General features: G+C 58.4%; 1 protein-coding gene across 1 annotated transcript; it reads left to right on the top strand.

The window, feature by feature from the left end:
- Positions 1-118: 118 nt before the first annotated feature.
- Positions 119-21,980, top strand: MS4A10 (membrane spanning 4-domains A10). Its single transcript, XM_043582321.1, has 8 exons — positions 119-154; positions 3,583-3,801; positions 4,252-4,371; positions 4,883-4,939; positions 6,540-6,671; positions 7,836-7,946; positions 19,348-19,464; positions 21,636-21,980. Exons 1-8 carry the CDS (start codon positions 119-121, stop codon positions 21,978-21,980), a joined length of 1,137 nt encoding a protein of 378 aa, XP_043438256.1.
- The last annotated feature ends 499 nt before the right edge of the window (positions 21,981-22,479 follow it).

Below are 22,479 nucleotides of genomic sequence, written 5' to 3' on the forward strand. Positions count from 1 at the left end.
TGGGCATGAAGCAGAAGGCGGGGCCAGGAGGGAAAAGATCCAAAGTCTAATGTCATAAAGATGTTCTGATGTTCTGGCATTGTCTCTGTGGTGCTGAGTCGGATCCAGAGGGCAGAGCATGGCCGGAAGCTCCCAGTGGAGGTCCCAGGGCCAGGTGAGTGGTCCCCTACAGCAGGAATAAGGAAGGAAGTGTCTTCAGTCAGATTCTATAGAAGCAGAGCCTGAGACAAGGATTTTGTGCAACTGGTTTATGAGGGAGTGCTCTGGGGAGAAGAGCAAAAAGCAGGAGGGGCAGGTGAAACAATCCAAGGACAGATGTGGTTTCAGCTGACCACTGGCTTCAGCCTGATCCCACGCCAGGGGTGCTTGGGAGCACAGGCTTGGTCCTGCCCTGAGGCAAAGGGACTGTCCTCTTATACCCTGTGCCAGTCATTGACTGCAGATTGGGGGAGGGGTGTAACTAAACTCCCAGAGGGGAGCAGTTAGGAGCCCTTAGCACCAGCGATTACAGCAGCTGGCAATGGGTGCCCCACCCCCGGTAAATGGGGAGCGGGGGGCACCAACAGCATTTGCCCCAAAGAGGAACCTACTGCCTAGAACCCATCTGCCACCATTGACCATTAGAGGTGGGAAGGGCTGTAGCTGTTTCCATTCCAATCCCAGAAGCTCTCTCTCCCTCTCTCTCTCTCTTTCTCTCTCTCTCTCCCACACACACACACACACACACACAAATTATGAGAAAACAGAGCCCCAAAGAGGGGAATGGATTTGCCCAAGACCACGCAGGGCCAGTGCTAGAATCCAGGCCTCCTGACTCCACCCTAGAGTGGAGGCCTCCATTTCCTGCTGGCCCCTGGGCTCCTTGCTGGGGACTGTCCCCTTACACCAGCATGCTGTCCTGAAACACTAGGGGAAGCCGGCTTCCAGGAGCTGAAGGAACAAAGGGTACCTCGGCCCTGGTTGGCTTTCCTGGAAACGCCAGGTTGGCTGGGCCTTCGGGGCCTCAGCTGGCTGCGGGACAGGGGAGGGACCAAGGCCATCGCCCCCCTGGGTCTCTGGCTGCCCCCCACCCCCACCCCAATCAGCCCATCTCCACCCAAGCAGCTCTGTACCAGGTTCTGGAGGAATGGGACATAGGGCGGGGGGCGGGGGCGCGGAGAGGGGGGGCAATAGTGTGTAAGCCCTCTAAGGGCTCGTAGCCCACGCCCTCCTCAGAAAGTGGGAACCTCACAGCAGACAGACTGTCCCTCTGGTTCCCCCAAGTCCCGCCCTCAGCACCCCTCCCTCCCGGTGGCAGGACATCCCCACAGCAGACCCCTGTCCCGAGAGAGAGTTGTTTGAAATTGGAAGTGGCACCTAGGGATCGCAGTCCAATCCCCACCCCGACCACACATGTTATGCGCAGGAGAAAACCAAAGCAGGGGCAAAGAAGGCCAAAATCCCCTAGAACCAAATGTTTGCCAGTTTAAGGCCTCTCGGCCCAAAAAGCGTTCCACACAGAACAACTGTAGGGTCCATGGACTACGAGAAAAAAGGTTCCACGGCCAATTCAGTGTGGGAAATGTCCTTAGTGTTAAAATCGGTGCTCCCCTACAAGAATTCTCAGGCCCTCCGCTCTGCTAAAGAGGGCGAAGTCGATAACCAGGATTTCCCAGAATTTCCCTTCTGCTCCTTTTCTGTCCTTGCCTGTGTTCCATGGAATACATCTTGAGAAGGGCTACTCTGCTTCCCTGAACACAACCCCCAAGTGGATATTTGAACCCTTCCCACCGCCACATTCTGGGAAGCGAAAGCCCAGATACGAGGCGCACCTCCGGGGACCGAGGTCTCACGATCTCCCCGGACGACCCAGTCCGGCCGGGGCATCTTCCTTCTTTCGTGCTCCCCAGTGGCGTCCAGGCTCAGCTCTACGTCCCGCCTTCCCCTGGTACACCAGAGAAGTCTAGTCGCAGTGGGTGGCTGACTGGATAGGCCTCTGCCACCAGCTGCACCCCCCACCCCGCGCCCCCACCGGTCCAGCTGGCTCTGTCGGAGGGGCTCTGCCTGAAATGCTGGGAATCGAGAGAACAAATCCCCAGACGTAGCTGGGTCAGGTCACCGAAGAGTCACGTCATGATGTAGTGCATCATGGTGAATCTGGGCTCAGCTGCTGGGATCCCCAGCCTCTCCGCTGAATCGGGAACCAGGCCAACGGAGACATTTGTCAGAGGGCCCAGCAGCCAGGGCAGAGCAGTGGCATCCAACCACACAGAGACCCAAACCTCAGGCGCTTTCTTGCTGTGTGACTTCGGCCAAGTCCTCGGACCTCCCTGAGGCTTTGTGTCTTCGTTTACAGAATGGAGCCAACTTCCCGGGGACTGAGGCACGTCACGTAGCATGGAGCCCGTGCCCCCCGTCTGGCCCTTTGGCCCTTGGACACGGTCCCTTCCTTTCCTCCCCGTCTGGAATTTAGCTATCCGGGCCCCTTGTCCGTCCCAGCCTCCCCAAAGCTCTTTCCCCCTCCTGCTTTCCACACCCCCACGGCAGGAAACCTGCAAAAATGGGGGTGCTCAAGCAGCACCTCCTGACCTCATTCAGTTGGGATTAAAATTGAGAATTAAAATGGAGGGGAAGGCGCCCCCCCTTTCTTTCTACCAAAAAAGAGTAAGAACGGTCCACTTCCGTTACTTGTGAGTCCCATCGGCGTGGAAACCGTCTCCTACCTCGATTTCCATAAACTGCCTCCCCTCCCCTCCGCACCCCACCTCACTCCCGTTCTCCTGGGAAAGACCAGCTTTTCTCACTAAGTCCCCAGGCAGCCCCCAAGCCCCACGTGCCCCAGCATCCATCGGTATACAACATCGTGACTGGGACCCTCAGCAAGTGGTGAATTCAGTCCCCCGCAAGGTTTTCCCTCAACCTCTCTCTCACGCCTCTTAAACCATCCAGAACGTTTCCTTTCATTCACTGAGGCAACAGTGTGTAAACGATTTAAGCGCACGCACTCGGGAGCCAGTCTGCCAGGCTTTGAGTCCCAGTCCAGTCATTTCCTGACTGTGTGACCTTGGGCAAGTGGCTTAACCTCTCTGGGCCTCATCTGCAACATGGAAACAAGCCACAGGACTTCCCCAGAGGTTTGGGACAAGGATGACATCGGATAATGCATGTAAAGTGCTTATCCCACTGCCAAGAATGGAGAAAATGTTTGTAAATGTTGACTCACTGTTAAATATTGACTTCCTGGCTCAGTGTTGACCTATAGCAGGTCCTCAGCAGAAGTTTCTTTCCATCCTCTTTCCCATCAAGAGGAACCACCATCACCAGTTTGGATGTGTTCTGTCTTGCAATGGCTGGGAATTTGACCCTTTCTTCTGCCCCAGAAGGAGCGGTGTCCCTGCAGTGCCACAGAAGCTATAAGCGGCCGGTCCTCCCCATCCCCAGAAGCCAGGTTATTCCAGGTCAAACCAAGTTCAGGGGTTACTGAGCAGGGCAGACTGTTCTGGAAGGCCCTGGCCCGGAGAACAGAGGTGACACTGAGTCTGACCAGACATAAGCCCCAGAAATGAGATGCGTTCTGCCCCAGCCTCTCTCCCTCATCCGCAGCTAAGGTCCTTGGCCCAAGTCCTGGCAGCAGAAGGCTATGGAGTGACCACAACTATTCACAGACCGGAAGTGAGGGAGCTCCCGCCGTGGCAGACCCCCAGCCCAACACAGCCCGGCCAGAGATACCTGCCCCAGGAGCCGAGCCCACTGGGCTTCCTGCCTCCAGCCTGGCACCAGCAGAAGCCCAGGAAGAGGAGCAGCCTTCTCAAGGAGCTGGGCGTGAGTGCCCACTTCCTGGGGCCCTGGAAGTGGGGGAGGGGGACACCCGGGGAGCCCCGAGGAGGGAGGGAGAGAGGAGAGCCTCCAGCTGCCCTGCTTCACACTCCTGCTCGGATTGAAAACTGAAAACGCCACCAAGGGGTGGGAGAGGCTGTCTACACCTGCACCAGCACTGGCTCTGTGTCACTCACAGCAAGTCCTCAACAGAAGTCTCTCCCCTTCCCTTCTCTTCCGTCCCCTCCCCCCACCCCCCCTCACCCCCGCCCTGGGAGGCCCCAGCAGCACCACAGGCGGAGGGACAATTACTGGATTCCCTCTCCAAGGGGCCAGTCCTTCCCCGTAGACCCACCAGTATCCCTTAGAAGGTGGGCAGTGGGCTGGGATCAGCCAGCTGGTGCAGGGCACCAGCGGGACCCCCAGCAGTGGCTGCCTGTTCCCTCCCGCCCCCAGGCTTTCCATGTTGTCATCGCTCTGCTGCACTTGTTCTTTGGGACTTACCTGGTCTCTACTGTCACGGATCTTCACCTGGTGGTGCTGAAGTCTTGGTATCCGTTCTGGGGGGCTGCCTCTGTGAGTAGGTACCAAAACACGGGCCGGATGTGGGGGTCCGTGGGCAGGCCTGGGGGACCCCGGCATTGGGGGCTGGACGTAGGTGGGTCAGAATGAGCTACTGGGGGGGGGGGAGCATGTGCCCACCCCTTTCTCCAGCCTCCCTGCCGCTGCTTCTGTCCTCTCGGCCCCTCCCAGGAGGCCCCTTCAGGCCTGCATCCCAGGGGAGCACTCCCGGGCTGTCTGCACACTCCCCTAACCTGACACGTGCATCGGCAGGAGGGCGAGCACGAGCTGGGGACTTGGGAGGGGTCGGGAGGCGCCAGGCACAGCTGCATCCCCGGTGTGGGGGCTCGGGTGCACAGGGGAGACCAGCATGGCCAGGGCAGGTCCAGGATGGGCCACGTGGTGGGCAGGGGGAGCTCCTTGCCACCAGAGCTCGGCTTTCTCAGACAGTAGCCAGAAGAGAGCAAATTTGTGGGTTTCAGGGGACCCCGACCTCCCTCATGACTGTTGCCAATCTGGCCTGCAGTTTCTCATTTCAGGGATCTTGGTGATAACGACGGACATGGTCTTGAAGACTTATCCGGTGAGTGGAAACAGTGAGGTCACTCCCTCCCGTCCCAGTCCCCAGTCCTCTGTGAAGGGCGTCCGTGTGGAGTACAGATTCGGGAAGCCGTTCTCTGGGATTCGCTGGGAGCAGGCACGAGTCTTCCCGACAGCAGAAGGGTCCCCGGGGCCCCGAGGTCTGCCCCTCCCCCACTGCCCTTCCTGGGCCCCAGTTCTGTCCTCACGTCCGGGCCGTCTGGCCTCACGTCTGCACACCGCAGCCCGACCCGTTGTTCCTCAGTGCAAGTCTGACCCCACCCGTCCGTGGCCGTCCACCTCCTTGGTGCCCAGGACCCCTGCTTGCCTCCAATAGCAGCAAGTCCACGAGGCCTGCGGGCCCTGGCCCGCTTTCTATCTGCTTCTCATCTCCAGAGACACCACCGGCCAGACAGGACTCTGTCCTCCTCTGTGCCACCCTGTCCACGGCCTGAGAACTTTGCCCACTCCGGGTGGCACGTTCTCACCCCGCTTTGGCTCACTCCTGATCATTCTTCAAAACTCAGCCTCCGTGCCCCATCCTCCTGGTAGTCTTTCCCCACCTGCTATGGCTGGCTTCTGCATCCCCACAGCTTGTTGGACTTACCTGTCTTCTCATCTCTCTGCGGTACACTAAGCCGTGGGGTGTCTGAGCACCTTTCTAGGCACAGGTGGGCTGGAGCAGCCCGGGGTGGCCCGAGTGGGCCCAGAGTAAACACCGACACAAGACTGGCCAGATGGACGGACATCGGTGACAGAAGGACCCTTCCTACCCCCTCCTACTTCATGGCCTCAGCCCACCTTCTGCCCCACAAGCCCTGGCCTGGCCCACATTTGTGCTCTTCCGGCCGGGCTGGGCTGGGGCTATCCCCCTGCCTTCTCAAGAGGCATAGATAACAGGGCAGTGTGCTGCCATTTACCCACAGAGGCAGGGGATGCATGGCAAAAACCTGCCATTCCTCCTGGGCTGGGCCCCTTTTGGAACCAGAAGCCTCCCCCTTCCTACGCCTGGGCAGAGGGAGGCTTTACTGCAGGGACGTCCGTCCTGGTACAAGTTGGAGTTTCCATATGTTCACACTCTGTCCATTACAAGGGTTTGCTCTTGATAAGAGGCTCACACCCAAGACGGTGAGGAATGGGGACATTTCAGGGACCGTGGCGGGTGGGGACGGAGGCAGACCCAGAGTGTGTGAGCGTGGGGCACCTTTGGGGCTCCTCCTGCTCTAGCCTATGGAGAGGGGGGGATGGGTAAGGGGCCATTTGGACGTCCAGTGCCCTGACCAGGTGACATATTTGACGCCAGGATGGTCAAAACCAGCTTGGAGAGGGAGACAGTGGTGGGAACATCCCTCTTCGGTACAAAGTCTGTGGGCCGGGAAGCAGCCCTTGGGTTCCCCCAATCCTGTCCCATAGAAGGTGAAAGCCACCTGGGGCCTCCCCGGTGGTCAGCTATCTCAGAAAGTCACATTTAAATGAGGAGCCTCGGGTCCAGAGACAGGCAGAGTCTTTCCTGAGGCCACGGAGCAAGCACCTGGCAGGCCTAGACACAGAGCCTAGATCTGGGTCTCTAACTTTTGGGCGACGGTTGTGACTTTTGCTTGTAGAAGATACTTTGCCTGACAGCACACGGCGTCAGCTTCTTCTGCGTGCTAGCGGGCCTCTTTGTCATTGCCAAAGATCTCTTTCTGGAGAGGACGTTTGATTTCCCGATCTGGACCCCGTACCCCAACAGCACAGTGAGTGCCCCAGCCCCGAGGGTCCCCTGACTCCCAGGAAGGTGCGGCCTTGGGCTTGGCCAGGAGGATGCTTCTGGCTCTCAGGAAACCTTCCAGAGCCCAGGCACCGGAGCTGAAGCCCTCAGCCAATCTGTTCCCACCCCGTCCCTCCTGAGGCACAGGGCAAAGGGGGGATGCTGGCTTCTCACTGGTCTGCGGCAGGGAGCTGCGGGAGGCCTCGGGTCACTGAGTCCGAGCCCACTGTTGCAGGTAGGGGACCTGAGGCCCAGGAGGGAGAGGGGCCCGTGTGAGGCTGAGCAGCAAATTCAGGACCCCCTTCTAGAATGGCCAATTCCCTGGTCAAGGCTCTGTAAACGACATAGCCCCAGTGACCCCACTATGGGTGAGCCTCTCAGCAGCCCTGCAGAGCAGGCTGAGTCTACTTCATTACCCCCGTTTTAGGGGAGTGAACACTGAGGTCCAGAGAGGTTAAATTCGTAGACCGAGGCCACACAGCAAGTGTCAGGGGTGCAGCGAGGCCTCAAAGCTGGGCCTACAACTCCGAGCCCAGGGCCCTTTCAGCACAGCGTGGGGCCCCTGGAGCAGAAGGTGGGCCCGACACTCCACGTGGTGGCTGCCGGCCTCTGGACCAGGTCCCTGACCACGGTGGTGGGGGCTGGTCCTTATCGAGCTCCCCCATGCACACGCATGTGCAGGCACACAGGCAGGCCTACTCACACACACACACACACACACACACACTCCCCATCCACACGCTGGTGCCCTGTGAGATGTCCCAGCTGCTTGGTGGTCCTAAGCCCAGCTCCCCCCACCCGCTCCTTCTCTCTGAGCCTCAGTGTCCCCATCTAAGTGGGGCTGGATGAGATGGCACTTAAGGCCACCTGCGGTGCCACCAGAGGCCCACAAGATTCTCCAGCCCTCCAACATCAGACAAATAAATGCTCGCTGAGGACCTACAGATGCCGGGAGGTGGGGGTAGAGCAGCGCCTAAGAAGGACCCAGTCCGGGCCCCGTGGAGTCCCACCCGCCCTCCCCCAGGCACACCTGGCGGCGGAAGCCCTTGCTGCCCCCTGTTGGCTGGGTCTGACCCCGCCTGCGCCAGCCTGAGGGGTGCAGATACCCAGGAGGCCTCTCTCCGTCTCCCTCTCTCCCCCTCCCCTCCAGGTCTACATCCAGAGGCTGGAGCTGGCTCTGCTCTGCTTCTCCTTCCTGGAGTTCTTCCTGCTGAGCTCCACGGCCGTCACAGTCTGCAGGGCTGGCCGCCGGTCTGCAGAGGTGAGGCCCTCCAGAGACGGGTGGGGACACGAGGTTCAGGAAGGGGCGGGGGCAGGCAGGGGTGTTGCTGAGCATTTACTCAGTGGGGGCCACAGACAGAGGCGGGGCCACAGTCCAGCCGGGGAGACAAGTCCGGGGGGAGCAAAGGCTGATTGAAGGTGAAAATTGCAGAGTCTCTGAGGAGAAAACATCTGTGGGCCAGGGAGCTGTCACAGGGAGATGGCTGGAGGCTGGGCGGGATCTCGACTTGCAGGCAGGGTGGGAGCAGGGACCTCCAGCAGAGAGAAAGTCATGGACACTGGCTTGGGGCCAGGAAGGGGAAGGCCAGGAGAGCTATAGCATGTTGTGGGGTTTGGCTGTGGAGGGAGTAACTGAGGCGGGATGGGGGGGGCGGGGTCCTAGGAGACTGAGCATTTCAAGCTACAGGCAATCCCATTATGAGCACTTTAGAAAAACATGACTTGAAGATTAACACACACACACACACACACACACCCCCAAAAACCCATACCGTGATTTAGCTTAATCTTCTCAACAGCCCTTGGAGGTAGGTAGTTACTTCCCCATTCTTAAGATCAAGAAACTGAGGCTTAGAGAGTTTCCTTCACTTCCTAAGGTCAGTCAGCCCGTAAGGAAATCCAGGAATCAGTCCGAGGTGTGTCCACCCCATGGCCAAGTGCTGGTCCGCCTGCAGGGGGGGACGGCAGAACAGCAGGCTGGGGCCAGGTACATTCTGGAATAGATTAGCTTCGCCCCACGCCAGTGACCCTGACCCTGACCAGAGGTGATTTTCCTAGGCTCATTTCTTTAAAGGAAAAAAGTTCCCATTATAATCTGAACTTTCTGAACACTAAAAACATGTGATCCCGGTGATCCTTCGAGTTCAACACTCGGTCGAACTCGTTCGAACTCATTCGACGAGTGTTTTCTCGTTAGTGCCATCCGTTTTTGGGGTTTTCACCTGGCACAGATAGGATCGTGTGGCCCTGAGCTTTACCAAACCCCCTCTGGTTGTCCCAGTTACTGCCTGGCTGGCTGGCAGGAAGTCTTCTCGTTAAGACATCAGAGAGCTGGAAGGGGCCTTGAGTCACTGAGGCCAACCCCGCCCTACAGGATGGGGACACCGAGGCCCCCTCCCCGGCTGGGGGAATTCACAGTCACCGCTCCCGGATATCAGCATCTGCCGTGTGCTGGGCACTGTGCTAAACACTGCAGGCGACTCTCTTGGTTGCCCATTGCCGTGGCCACAAATTGTCACTAATTCTGCTTACGCATATGGAAGAGGAAGCAGGAGGCTCAGCAGGGTTAAGTGACTCCCCACTGTCACACGCGGTGAGTGGCCAAGCTGGCCCTCCCCCACACGCCTCCGTGCCCCCCTCTGTCTGAGAGAATGGCTCCGGGCACAGGCTTTGCAGCACCCTGGTCACAAACGAGTGGTGAGGACAGGACAGCAGTCACCGGGGACACTGCCAGCGTGGCCCCTGGAACGTGTTCTGGCGAGGAGGGACCCTGGCAAATCAGCTGGCTCAGCCCCATCAGGGAAGCCGAGGGGCAAGTGATTTGCCCAAGGTCACCTGCACACTAGTAACAGGCTCAGAACCAGGGGCCAGTCCCCCTCTCCCTGCTCCCTCCTCGACCACAAGAAGGCGGAGAGAGAGGCACACACTGGTCTTCTGGAAATCCCTTGATCGTCTCTCAAGCCTCGGTTTCCCCATCTTTGGGGGAACCTTGAGCACATAAGCCCGTGGATAAGTGCTTTGTGAATGGCCACTCACTCCCCAACTGTAGCAGCAGGGACGGTGGCTTCTCTTTTGCAGGAAGGTGACTTATCCTTTGCTCCGGACACATCGTCGTGGGGGCTCCGGGGGCCACCGATGAGTCCTCCACCAGCCTATGGGGATGTGACTATGACTTGGGGTGACATGTAAGACGAGCCAGAGCAGAGGTGAGGAGGCCCCGGGCTCCCCAAACTGTCAGAATTCACCGCCTCCCCCCGGGTCCCTTCTCCCTGCACAGTTCCGAAGAGGCGGTTGCCAGAAAGGGGCAAACTGGGCTATTGCTAGAAATGTCTGCCCCGTGCTGGTGGCCGAGGTAGAGGCGGCCCCCATGCCCGCAGGCCCAGAAGGGACCCCTGGGCCCCACCCCCTGTAACATGTCAGCTCCTCAGCTGGACCAGAGCACGGCCAGGTCCTACCCACCCAGGAACAGACCCCAGCCCCCACTCCACCCCTCTACCCTCCCTGTCCGCTGCCCTCCAGTCACTGGCGGACACACGGGGAGCTCGTCCACGGGGGGCCGTGGGGCGAGTCACAGAAGGGAGCCTCAGAGCCCAGGGAGGCCTGGCCTCCAGACTCAACCCACCGTGAGGTCTCTGGGGGAGCGTGGGTCTGAATCCCTGGATCGAGGGTGGGCGCAGCCGGGGCCTCGAGTCGGATGGAAACGGGGCCCAGTTCTCCCCCACAAACGGTTAACGCATCTCCCTGCCTCCCCGGGCCTCAGTGTCTCCCTCCACCTGTACTCTGAGGGAGAGGTAGATGACGGGACCTGGGCCTCGCAGCTGGAAAGCTCAGAGATAGGAGTCAGGTTCAGGATTCCAGCCGTGATATCCAAGGCTGCGAGTGAGGCGTCAGGTCCCAGGTCCACACTGGCTGGCGCCGCGGAGTAAGCCAAGCGAGGGAGAACCGCCTTCTCCGTTCCTGAATGTAGCCTTCCCGGGACAGTCTGTGATTCCTGCGATTTCCGGACTGTATTCTATTCCCCTCATGTTTCCATAAAGTGATTTTTCGCGCATTATCGTCGAGGGGAACTTTGTGTCAGCAACACACAGGAAGCCGATACGTTTCCACGAAAAGAAGCAAAGCACAAAAATGATGGAAACGCTGCAAACATAAGACGAAACTCGCTTGCCACCCCACGCGGTGATCTCAGCACCTGCTTCTCTGCCTCTCGCCACCCCGGCTTCCCTGAGGCTCCACAGACACTGAGTCATCCCCTTGCCTCTGCCTGGACTCTCTTCCCTGGAGAATCACGGCACTCACTCTGCCCAGTAGAGACGGGGCTTCTGACTCTGGGCCACAGCTCGTGTCATTTGCCCCTCCCATCAATCTGTGATGTAGGTTCTGTCACTATCCCCGTGACACGCAGGCTCAGAGATGTTAAGCAGGCTTCCCGAAGGCACCCAGCTGGTAAGCAGTAGAGCCCAGATTCGGACCCGAGCACCCTGACTCCACGCTGACGGCGCCCAGACGTGGCGACAGGATGGCCCCTGCTCTCCAGGAGCGCTACTCTCACTGGTCAGATGAGACGTGCCCGTACGACAGCCACCACAGTCCACACGGCAAAGTCAGCCCTCAAAGTTCACGGGAACCCCGTCTTCCCAGATGGGTCGTTTGCCGTGTGGTAGCCCAGGTTCGCAGCTGTCCGGGATCGCAGTCCTACAAAACCCCAGGGTGCAGCGATGCCCTCGGGGTCCCCGAGCCTCGCTCTGAATATTCCCGGGGTTCAAGGTTGTCTGAATTCTGTCGTCACTTCCCTTGTTGCCGCTCCTGGCTGTCACCTCTGGTCTCAGTTAGTGACTTGCCGGTAACCTCTGGTCTCTGCTTCTGTTCTGCTGCTTCTGCGGGTCACAGCTGGCTTTGGAGCAGAATGTCAAGCGTAAGTCCCTGGCCTTGGACGGAGCATCAGAGGGCCCAAAGCCATGCCGATGTGTGGGACAAACGGTTAGGACAAAGAATCCGAAGAAAAGAACCTCAAAGCCTGGCTGTCTGGAGATCCCGGGTGCAAATTTCCGCTCGGGCGGTCGCTTCCTCTGTGACCTTGACCCGGCCCCATCCCCTTACAGGGCCTCAGTTTCCTCATCTGTAAAATGGGATGTTGTACTGGACCAGTGGTTTCGTTTCAACCAATCTATGAAAAGGAGACTAGAGCAACTCAACTAGGGTGTCAGGTTAGCACGCTTGCTTCCTCTTTCTCCATGTGTATCCGTCTCGTGCATGCACGTCCACACCCAGGCACCCTTGCATCTCCGTGTAAGCCTTTGTGTGGAACCATCCGGAAGTGGCAGACACCAGGACCCTCCGTCCCCAGCTTCTTCTACTGGCATTTCTTCCTGAGAATGTGAGCATTCTGCATAATCACAATAGTATTATCACAGTAAGAAAATTAAAGATGATTCCAGGGTGGGGCGCCTGGCTGGCTCAGTCAGTTAAGCATCCGACTCTTGACCTCGGCCCACGTCGCGGCCTCGCAGCTCGTGACTTCAAACTCCACGTCGGGCTCTGCATTGGTGGCGAGGAGCCTGCTTGGAATTCTGTCTCTCCTTCTCTCTGCCCTTCCCCCTCTTGTTCTCTCTCTCTCTCTCCCTCCCTCTCTTAAAATGAATAAATAAAGATAATTTTTTTTTTTTTAATTCCAGGGCGCCTACATGGCTCAGTCAGTTGAGCGTCTGACTTCGGCTCAGGTCATGATCTCGTGGTTCTCGTGTTCGAGCCCCGCGTCTGGCTCTGTGCCGACAGCCCGGAGCCCGGAGCCTGCTTCGGATTCTGTGTTTCCCTCTTTCTCTGCCCCTCCCCTGCTCACGCTGTCTTGCTCTCTCTCAAAGTAAATAAATTAATTAATAATAAATAAATATATAAATTAACGCAAACAAAGATGCTCTTACTGTCCCCTGTTCTCTCTGGACCTCAGACAGACCTCAGAAGACGTGTCTACCCTTCCCAGGAGGCAGAACAAATGAGGCTACAGACTGGAGGAGAGGAGGGGAAAGGCACGGTTCATTTCTCCAGCAGGTCCTTCTGCCCCCCTCCACCCAGCATGAGAAGCAGTCCCCTTGCTGGCCCGGGGGGAAGTCCAGACTCCCGCTCCTGGCCTTTGACCAGCAGAGGTGCAGGGTCAGGGTGGACAGACAGCCCTGCAGGGTCAGGGTGGACAGCCCTACAAGGTCAGGGCGGATGGACAGCCTGCAGGGTCAGGGCAGACAGCCCTGCATTTAGCCATTGTTCCACTGCTACAGAGCAGAAACCGAGGCCCACGAGTGTGAGGGGCCTGCACCAGGTCCCCGTCTGGCGGGCGTAGGGCGTAGAGCGACACCATCCGGCCCCAACCCCACACTCCTCCCCCCTGCTGTCCCTGCTCTGTGTCCTGTGGCCACCACTGCTCCCTTTCTGTCCCGGCCTCCCGCTTCCACTCCAAATCCTGGAAAAGACTCTTTCTGAGGAGTTCCCAGGGCCGGACCCTTTGTCTCATCTGGCAGAACGTGGCTGAGGGGGCTCTGAGGAGAGGGAAGGGAGGAGGGTGGGAGCAGAGGGCTCCCCAACAGCCACCCTTATCTGGGACCCTCTCACCTGTGATTCCAGAGGACAGGTGAACAGCCCCAGGGGCTGCTTTCTGGAGGGGGAAAGCCTGGAGGAGTATGTCTCACCCACCCTACCCTCACTGGTTGTCTTTGTGGCCGTGGCCGTTAGAGAATCCCTCCAGCCTCCTCTCCTTTCCAGAACCACCTTTCTCCAGCCCCATCAGGTTGCGTCTCCACTCCCCCATCTGGCTCTTTTGCCTGGAAAGTTCCCGGGCTCACCTACTCCCCCATGGAGCCAACCATCCCTCCTCCCCACCAACACACTCCTCGCCCGCCACCGCACGGCTCTCACGGTGGGCCCTTCATGTTTAAGGGTCTCAAAGTCCCAGCCCTCCAGGAGCCAAGTAAGCCGCATAAACGAATAAAGAAAGTGAGTGTTAAGTCACGAGGAACTGGCCGCCAGCAAGAAGGCTTCCCTCCTAAAGCCACTCATTTCCAAGCACTTCATACCCTGTCGGTGACACAAGGCCCAGGAATCAGGGAGTTCCGTCCAGGGCCCCAAATACTTGCCCTTGGTCCGTGCACGTCTTCCCCACCCGCCCACGAGCTCCTGCCTCGCACGGTGTCTTTCATCGTCTGCATAACAACGCAGATGATGAGAACAACAGTGGGCAACCCCCAGTGGGTCTCCGCCGTGCTCTGGGTACAAATTAGAAGCCCTGGAGGGTGACAGCATGGTCGGCAGAGTTACTGAATTTCCAAACTGGCGTCTCAGCTCTCCCGGGAGTCTCTGCTCCGCGGCCTTCCTGGGCACCAGGGTCCGTGCCCTACAGCGACCTGGCCGGGCTCCCTGCTCCCTGGGTGTCCCCAGCCGCATCTCAAACCACACGGGCAGGAGGACTTTATTCTCCTCTGTTTCCATGGCAACAGGAGCCAGAGAGGTGCTCTCTTCCCCCCCCCAACCCCCGCAAGAAACATGCATGGGGTTGACAGCCTCACTCAGAACTCTGACGATACTAATCACTCCAGCTCATCCCCATTATCTTACAAATGGGGAAACTGAGTCCCGGGGAAGGGATTAACTGACCCGTCGTCACCCCACAGAACATTAGTGGCACAGCTGACTTGAACTTTGTGATTAGACTTGAACCCATTATTGTTCCTCCAACAAGCTCTTGGGGCCCAGACACTGGGGCTTATGCGTCCGTCTTTCTTCCTGAGATGACCCAGGAAGGAATTCCCAACAAATTCCTATTCTTTGTGAGCCTTTGTCCCCCTCCCTCAGGTTCCAAACACTCTGTCTTTGTCCATTTCCTCATGGGGGATGCGTGGCCCTCACACGGTGGCTTCTCCTGCCCTGAGACCCTCCCACATCCTCTACCCCATTTATGAACTACCTTCGGGGGCTAATCCTTTCCTAAGATGTCCGTGCTTGGCCAATCTCTCCCTTTTTAAACTGAATCTGGTCGGCTGCTCTTCCGTAGGTGTTAGCCTGACCAGACGGGGGAGGCTGCTGGGATTTTTCCGGCTTTGTATCCCCGGGCATGTGCTGACTTTGTCCTCCTCTCCGGATGTGTCTGGGGAAGGCTGAAGGAGGCCAGAGCTACGTGGCTGGGGTTCGGCTCAGACCCCTCCCCAGCTTCGATGGGCAGAGGGGAGACAGAAGGAATTGATTTGGCACCCAAGGGGCCCCGGGCATGAGGATACACTCCCCGCCCCCCCGCCCCGTACATAGATGAGGAGGCCGAGCATCAGAGGGGTGACATTCCCGGTCACAAAGCAGCATATTTAATGGAACCCCAGTGCAGCCCTTACAACAATCACTGCTTAACTCAGGCGAGCCCCGGAGCCTGGCTAAAAGCTTCCGTCTTAATTCAGCTGCTGCATCAAAAACACTATAGACTGAGTGGCTTAAACTACAGACATTTCTCACAGTTCTGGAGGCTGGAAGTCCAAGATCAAGGCACTGGCAAATTTGGTGTCCTGTGAGAGCCCCCTCCCAGGTTCACAGACTGTCTTCTCACTGTGTCCTCCCATGGCAGAAGGAATAAGGGAGTTTTCTGGGGCCTCTTTCGTAAGTACACTAAACCCATTCGTGAGGGCAGACCACCTCTCAAAGACCCCACTCCCAAATACCAACACATTGGGGGTCAGGGTTCAACATACGAATTTTGGGATACAGTCGATGGAAGGTAAATTCTGCGGAAATACAGAGTCCAGGCAGGACCCCACAAATGTCAGGCATGGAAGTCACACCCACCTGGACGATGGACGCATTTTTTTCCCTGCGTCACTAACAATTATGCTAGGAATGTCTACTTGATCCCAACATGAGACTAAGAATGTCAGTTAGAGTTGGAAGTGGCCTTGGGGCTCGTGAGCTGGTCCAACATCTCCATTTTACAGATGAGAAAACTGAGGCCCATGAGGGGAAGCGTCTTGCCAAAGTCACACAGTAAGTCAGTACCTTCACAGGAAGAAGCTACGTCCCCCCCCCCCCCCAGCTGTTCCTTCTACCGTCACCAGCCAGCTCCCACTGAACTCAGGAGAAATTCCCTTCCGCCAGCTCCAACGCCTGCCTTCCACCCCACGCTGGCACCGCCCACAGCTCCTCCACAGTCATGGCCCCCAGAAGTGGCGAAGGAAGTCTAGGAAAATAATCGTTGCGAAAATAAAAGAGTGAAGGTGGCCATGAGCTTGGAGGAAGGAGAACCCAGGCCTGACCTTTGAGGGGCAACAGCGGCGCCCACAGTAAGCTTGGGGAGGCAGTGAACGTGGGGCTCTGGATGCTTCCAGCAGGTGGAGGGGTGGGGATGCTGGCCTGACCAGCACCTGCCTAGGTCCAGACATGGCCCTGAGCTGATGTGAGACTGTCGAGCGATCGGCAGGCACCCATTTATATTTTTATTTTTATTATTATTTTTTTCAATATATGAAATTTATTGTCAGATTGGTTTCCATACAACACCCAGTGCTCATCCCAAAAGGAGGCACCCATTTATAAAAGGAGGCCCCCTGAGGCAGGTCTACAGGACCCAAGTGGGGACCATACTTTCAAGCCTCAGGAAGGCCCCGCTGGTCCATGCTTCCCGCACATGGTTTGCGTCTAGCAGAAAAAAAGCAGCTAACACGTACGCAGCCAGACCTCATTGGTGCCGCAGAGACACGGCAGGGGCCGAGGGGTGGGTGCGTGGATGCAACCCGCAAGCTGGCCTGAGTGGAAGGATCACCCGAGGGGGTGCTCAAAGCCGGGATTCCCGGGCGCCTCACCTGGAGATGCTGAGGCCCAAAGTGTTGGTTATTTTTAGCAGGCACCCAGCCGAGGGTGGCGGTCAAGCAAGACTGGGCCACAGGGGATGGGAGAAGGGAGAAGGTGGCAGGTTGTGGATGCGGTTGGAGCAGGGGCCGGGCAGCCCGATGGAGCGGGGCCCTTTTTGGAGCAGGGAGAGGCTGCAGGCTCGGTAAGAGAAGGAACCATGCGGCGGGAGGGGAGGAGGCGCCCAGGCTGCCGATGGAGGCCCCCACGGTCAGGGGAAGGCTCCAAGTCTCAGGCCTCCGACTCTGGGGGCCTCCCAGCTCTCCGTTCCTGAGCTCACTCGTAATTTGAGGTGTTTGGGGTTTCTGTTGTTTATTTTTAAGGTCCCCCATTTTTGCAAAGGGAGGCAGCGTGAGCCAGTGGACTGAACACAGGATGTGGGGGTCAGAAGGCATGGGTGCTAGCGTGGGCCCACCCATTTCCGTCCGTCTGACCTGTGATACTCACAGCCCTTCACAACTGGGGGGGGGGGGTGGGGATGGGTAGTAATTAAGCAGGGGCACCCACCTGAGGGAACTAGAGACGTGGTTAACTGGTTAATGAGCCGCAGAGACAGGCGTGAGCTGCAGAGTGGGTGGGGTTATTAACTAGCCTGGCAGAGCAGGAGGGGGAGGGGGAGGGGGAGGGGGAGGGGGAGGGGGAGAGGGAGGGGGAGGGGTGGGGGTGGGAGGGAAGCCCCAAAGCAGGAACAACTCGGGTTCCGTGGCCAGCTGTCCTGCCTCGGAGGCCAGCTCCGGTCCCTATGAACGGTGTGACCCAGGCAAGCTAGTACTGTTTCCCATGAGTGCGACGGAGATGGGGGTTATGGAATTGTGAATGCTCGTTGGTAAGCCTAAGCCTAAGGCAGGTGGTCCCAACCCGGCCCCCTCCTGCTTCACCTGGTCCCTGTACCCGCCCTCCCGGCTCTCATCCTCCAGCCCCAGGCAGCGCCCTCGGGATGTTTTGGCGCCCGCGTGTGTTTGTCCGGGGAATCGTCCGGTGTGCAAGGATTTAATTTACACAAAAGGCATTGTGACGTCTCGCTCGGTTTCTGGCTTTAATTTCCTACTCAGCCCTGTTTAAGATGCATACGTATCGCTCTCTGCAGACAGCCAGACCTCTGCTTTTAACGGCTGCAAGTTGCACACGCGTAAACACCCATGTCTTACCAATGTCCTCTCCTGGCAATGCAGATGGAGAAACTGGGACCCGGGACATGGGGATCCGCTTGGGAATGTTTTGCCGCATCCTTGGATGACACAGGGGTGTGCCCAGGAGCTCCACGGAGAGGATGTCTGAGGCAGCAGGCTCCGAGACCCCAGCTCTAGCTCCCTCCCACGAGCTTGAGGCAGCCCGGCCCCCGGCCCAGCTGCCCTTGGAAGTCAGCGCATCAGGGGTGACAAGCCAGGAGCAACAGCCAGTGATGCCCCCTCCTCCCGAAACCCCAAGGGTGTCAAGGCAGAGCCCGGAGGAGCCTCCCCTGCAGCCTCAGACCCAGGAGACCCCCCCCCCCCCGCCCTGGCAGGAAGGACCTCTTCTTCCGGGGACGGCCAGCCACCTCGGGGGTAAGTGGACCACTCAGTCCCCACAGACCCTCCTCTCTCCAAGGTAGACACGAAACAGCCACTGCCAGTCCCAGCAGCTACGGAGTGGGCAGGAATTGCAGGGCCAAGGGCATGTTCCAGCAGGAAAGTTAGAGCAGCCGGAGAACAAGACAAAACTGCAAGGCTTTCCCTGCATGGCCTCCAGCTTGGGAAAATAACAGGAAGCCTGGGGCTGCCACCGCATCCCGGAGGGTGGCTGCTTGAACCCAGAGCCAGCGGGGTGACCTGCTCCTGGGGCCACTCTGGGGTAAGCAGTCAGCTTCCCTCTGGTTCCCCTTGACTGTCCTTTGCTGATGTCCCACACCTGCAGGCCGTTCTCCCCACCAGGCCTGAGTGGGTCTTGGCCCGTGGTCAGCAAGTGTGGGCTGAGGATGTTTGTCCGGCACTGAGGTCACAGTAGCAGTTGAACCGCACGTTTGAATCCTACATCATCCGGTCACCAGCTGGGAGCTCTGAGCCTCTTTCCAGAATGGAGGCTCCCTCACCTTGTCCGTGGGCAGAGAAGGATAGAAAGAGCGGAGAGAGCCTGGGAGAAGCTACGTCTCTTGGGTGACACTCAGGGATGCAGCATGTCAAGGGCAAGGTCACGGTGCTGCTCCCGGGGTCAAAGAAGCCGAGAACAAGGTCACACCTTGGAACAAATGACCACAAATTTGGGGCAATCAGCCGAGGCAACCCAGCATTCTGGAAGGCGAGGTCGAAACCATCAGGATGCTTACACAGAATGCGGGACACAGCGCGCAAGGAACACGGGCTTTGTGCTTGGGCACAGACAAGGGTGCCTGTCTCCCCGGGTTCTGACAGCTCAGTGAGTTGACGCACAGAGAGTGCTTAGCACGCTCGGAGCCTGGTCCCTTGGAGGCAACCCACTTACTAACTGCTAATCTCCCGCGAAGGAGGACCGGGCTGAATCCCCAAAATGGACCTACCCTAAGGCTTCCAAGAGTTCTACAGACCAGTGGTGCCCAGCTGGGGGTGGGGGGCCCTGGGTCTGCCTCTAACTGGCTGTGTGACCCTTGGTCAGGCATTCCAGGCCTCTGTTTCCCTCACTGCCAAGTCAGGAGGTGGATGAAGAGGTTTGCCTAAGATCCCTTTTGGCAAGTGACATCCGGACAGACGTCTGCTCAGCTCCAGCCACTTAAGTGCTTGAAAGACGAAGCCCCCCCAGAGACCACCGGGGTTTAGCTCACCCCCACCCCCACCCCACAGGCCCTGCAGATCCTTATTGGCTTTCTTCATGTCAGCTGCGGGGTTATCCTGGCTGCGGCCCCAAACCTCGTGGCGTCTCCCACCACTTACTGGCACCTGCTGGCCGGCGGACTGGTGGTAAGTACCCTGGAGATGCTGCCCGGTGGTGGCCAGAGGCAGGCTTTCTGCCGAGCCAGGGAGGGTTACGGGGACCTGGGAATCCTCCTCCCTCCTTGGGCCCTCGGGGGAGAGAGTTTGAGTCTGAAATGGGGTAAGGATTCAGGATGCGGAGCCGTCCTGAGCTCCAGAGGAAGATCTCATTCACCCCACCTCACACCCCGCCCCCTGCAGGGCTGGGTGCTCCCAGGTTGGGAGCTGGGCTTCTGGGTGGTCAGCCAGAGGCTGCCGTTCCCTTGCACGTGGGGTGGCGGGGGAGGGAGCAGGGGACAAGGGTCTCCTGGCCCAGTAGGTTCGGCCCAAGGAAGAAGGAAGGTGAGGTTCCTGAGGTGGGGTGGGGTGGGGGTCCCACATTTGGCACACAAGTCAAGAAATAACAGCCTCTGCGGTGGAAACCCTCCCCCTCCCCAGGATGTAGAGTCAGACACCTGATTTCTAGACCCAGATCTATCACTTGCCAGCCCTGTGACTTAGGCGGAGACAAGGGAACAATCCGCCCTGGTCTCTTCATCTTCCTATTAAGAGACTGGTCCTTCCTTAAAGTGTGATCTACAGACCAGCAGCGCTGGCCATCCCCTTGGGAGGGTGTTAGAGATGCAGAATTTCAGCCCCCCCCCCCCCCCCCCGCCACGACCAACTGAATCAGTCTGCATTTTAACGAGTGCCTAGGCTACCTGTATGCTCATATAGTTGGAGAAGTAGTGGGCGAGGCACCTAGGAGTCTTTACTGGTCACCTTCTAGAATTCTGTCCTACCAAGTTCTGCAGAGCCCGGTGGGAGACCTCCTGCCCTTCTCTGTAGCCATAGCCCTGTCCCTCCCTGTTAATTGGCCACATTGTGATGAGCCATAGACCTCCACCCCCAGGCTAAATCCTTCACAGATGGCAAAGTTTCCAGCGAACTTTCCAGAGCAGGGGTTTTACCGGGAGGCAGAGCCACCGGGATTCCCTGGGACCGTGAATCTTCCCGCCCCTCTCTGCAGGTCTTTATCACAGGAGCGGCCACCCTGATGGCCACGGCAAATTACACGACTCCTAGGATGAGTTTCTCAGCCACCGTCTCTACCTCCGGGTACAAGGCATCCTGGGAAAGCTCCTCGTGGGAACCTTTCCACAGGATGGCGGGGAGGGTGCAGAGGGGGCTTGGTTCTCAAAGCTGCCTGCCTGCCGTGGGACACCTGATTACCCTCCTCCCCTGTGGGGGCCTCCCGCATCTGTGCCTGTCAGTAAATGTCCCAGTCCTCCACGCCTTGCGTACAGCAGAGCCCTTCCCGCGACCGCCATGTTGCCCCTGCTGGGCCAGAACTTCAGAGGACACCACAACGGTGATTTCGAATCGAGGGAAGCGAGATGATGTGTTCATCTCCGGCTGCCAGAATGTATTAGCACAGACCAGGGGTGCTTCAAACAACAGAAATTCATAGCCTCACCATTCTGGAGGCCAGAACCCCCAAATCAAGATGGCGGCAGGATCACGTTCTCTCTGAAGGCTCTGGGGGAGAATCCTTCCTTGCTTCTCCTGAGCTTCTGGGGGTTGTTGGCAGTCCCTGCCCTTCCCCCGCTTACGGCTGCAACCCTTCGCCCCCTGCCCCCTTCATCCCATGACGTACGTCTCTTTCTTTCTGATAAGGACATTAGTCATATTGGTCTAAGGGTCCACCCCAATATAGGAAGACCTCATTTTAACCTGATGACGGCTGCAAAGGCCCTATTTCCAAATGGGTCCCATTCACATCCATAGGAATTCAACCTATCTTTTTGGAGGACACAAACCCACAGCAGACGGCGGGTGGCTCTTATACTGACGCCTGCTCTGGTGGATTACCAGGGTTGATGCGTGCTGTCTGCCATGGCACAGGAAGGAGGGACCATACGTGCGTCATCTGTGCCATTGGCACCAGAGCAGTCAGGACCAGCAGCAGCTCTGGGGGTCTGTGGCCCGTGGGGTCCATGCTCAAAGCAGAAATGTCTTTCCTACCTCCGGTAATCAGCTCCTAGTTCCCCGGGGAAGGTCAACAATTCTCCCCCCGATCAAGAGCCCATGGAGGAAGCCTGTGACTCCCGAAGCATGTGAGGCCAGCACACTCCCTTGCTGGCTGGGCCGTGACAGATGCTCTCTGATCTCCTGCGCAGGTGAAGGTCAGCACAGGGCTGAACCTGGTCAGCTTGCCGTGCGCCTGCCTCGGGATGTGTGCCTTGGTGGTGCAGCTGGCTGCCAGGAGCAGGAACCCCCGGGCGAGTGCCCCGGGCCCAAAAGGTGGAGCAAGTGGAGGGGCCAGGGAAGCAGCACCTGCCCTTTTGCACACCTTCGAACCCCGGAAACGACTCCCCGGAGCTGTCTTCTTATTCCGCACTTACCGAAGTGGGAGCCAGGGGATGCGACTGAATTGCTTTCTCAATGAGCTCGAGGTCACGTACCTACGGAGGGACTGCGGTGGAACCCGACCCCAGATATGCCTGCTCCAGACTTACCGCTAGACCTGCTCTTTTGCTTCGAGTGGTATAAAGAATGCCTGCACGGAGCGAGAGGCTCCAGCCCGTCACCTCCTACGCAGGGCGCCCTCCAGAGAGCATACAGAGCTGGGAAGACGGTGAGGCTGAAGGTAACTGGGCTTCACCAGTGAGCGTCACCCTCTCCCGACTGGGGTCCAGGTCCGATCTGCAGGAGGACACACAAACACATGGTGCGGTCACTACCGTGGCCCCCGATGTGACAAGAATAGGGAGCGAGGACACTGGTCGGAGTCCTTTCTGCTTACGTCCCGGGGGAAGGCCAGGAGGGGCCAGTGCCACTCTTCCCAATGGGGTCCAACACCCCACGTGGGCACGGGAGGGCGGACACACACCGTCCCGTCCACTGCCGCTCTGTCCTGACCACCTCAGCAGCCCTACTGCCCGTGACTCCAGACCTTCCCCCAAACCCCCAAGACTCCACTTCCTGCCCGTGACCTCACGTGCACCTGAATCTTCACATGGC

Source organism: Prionailurus bengalensis, chromosome D1, assembly GCF_016509475.1.
Source record: "Prionailurus bengalensis isolate Pbe53 chromosome D1, Fcat_Pben_1.1_paternal_pri, whole genome shotgun sequence".
Lineage (NCBI taxonomy): Eukaryota > Metazoa > Chordata > Mammalia > Carnivora > Felidae > Prionailurus > Prionailurus bengalensis.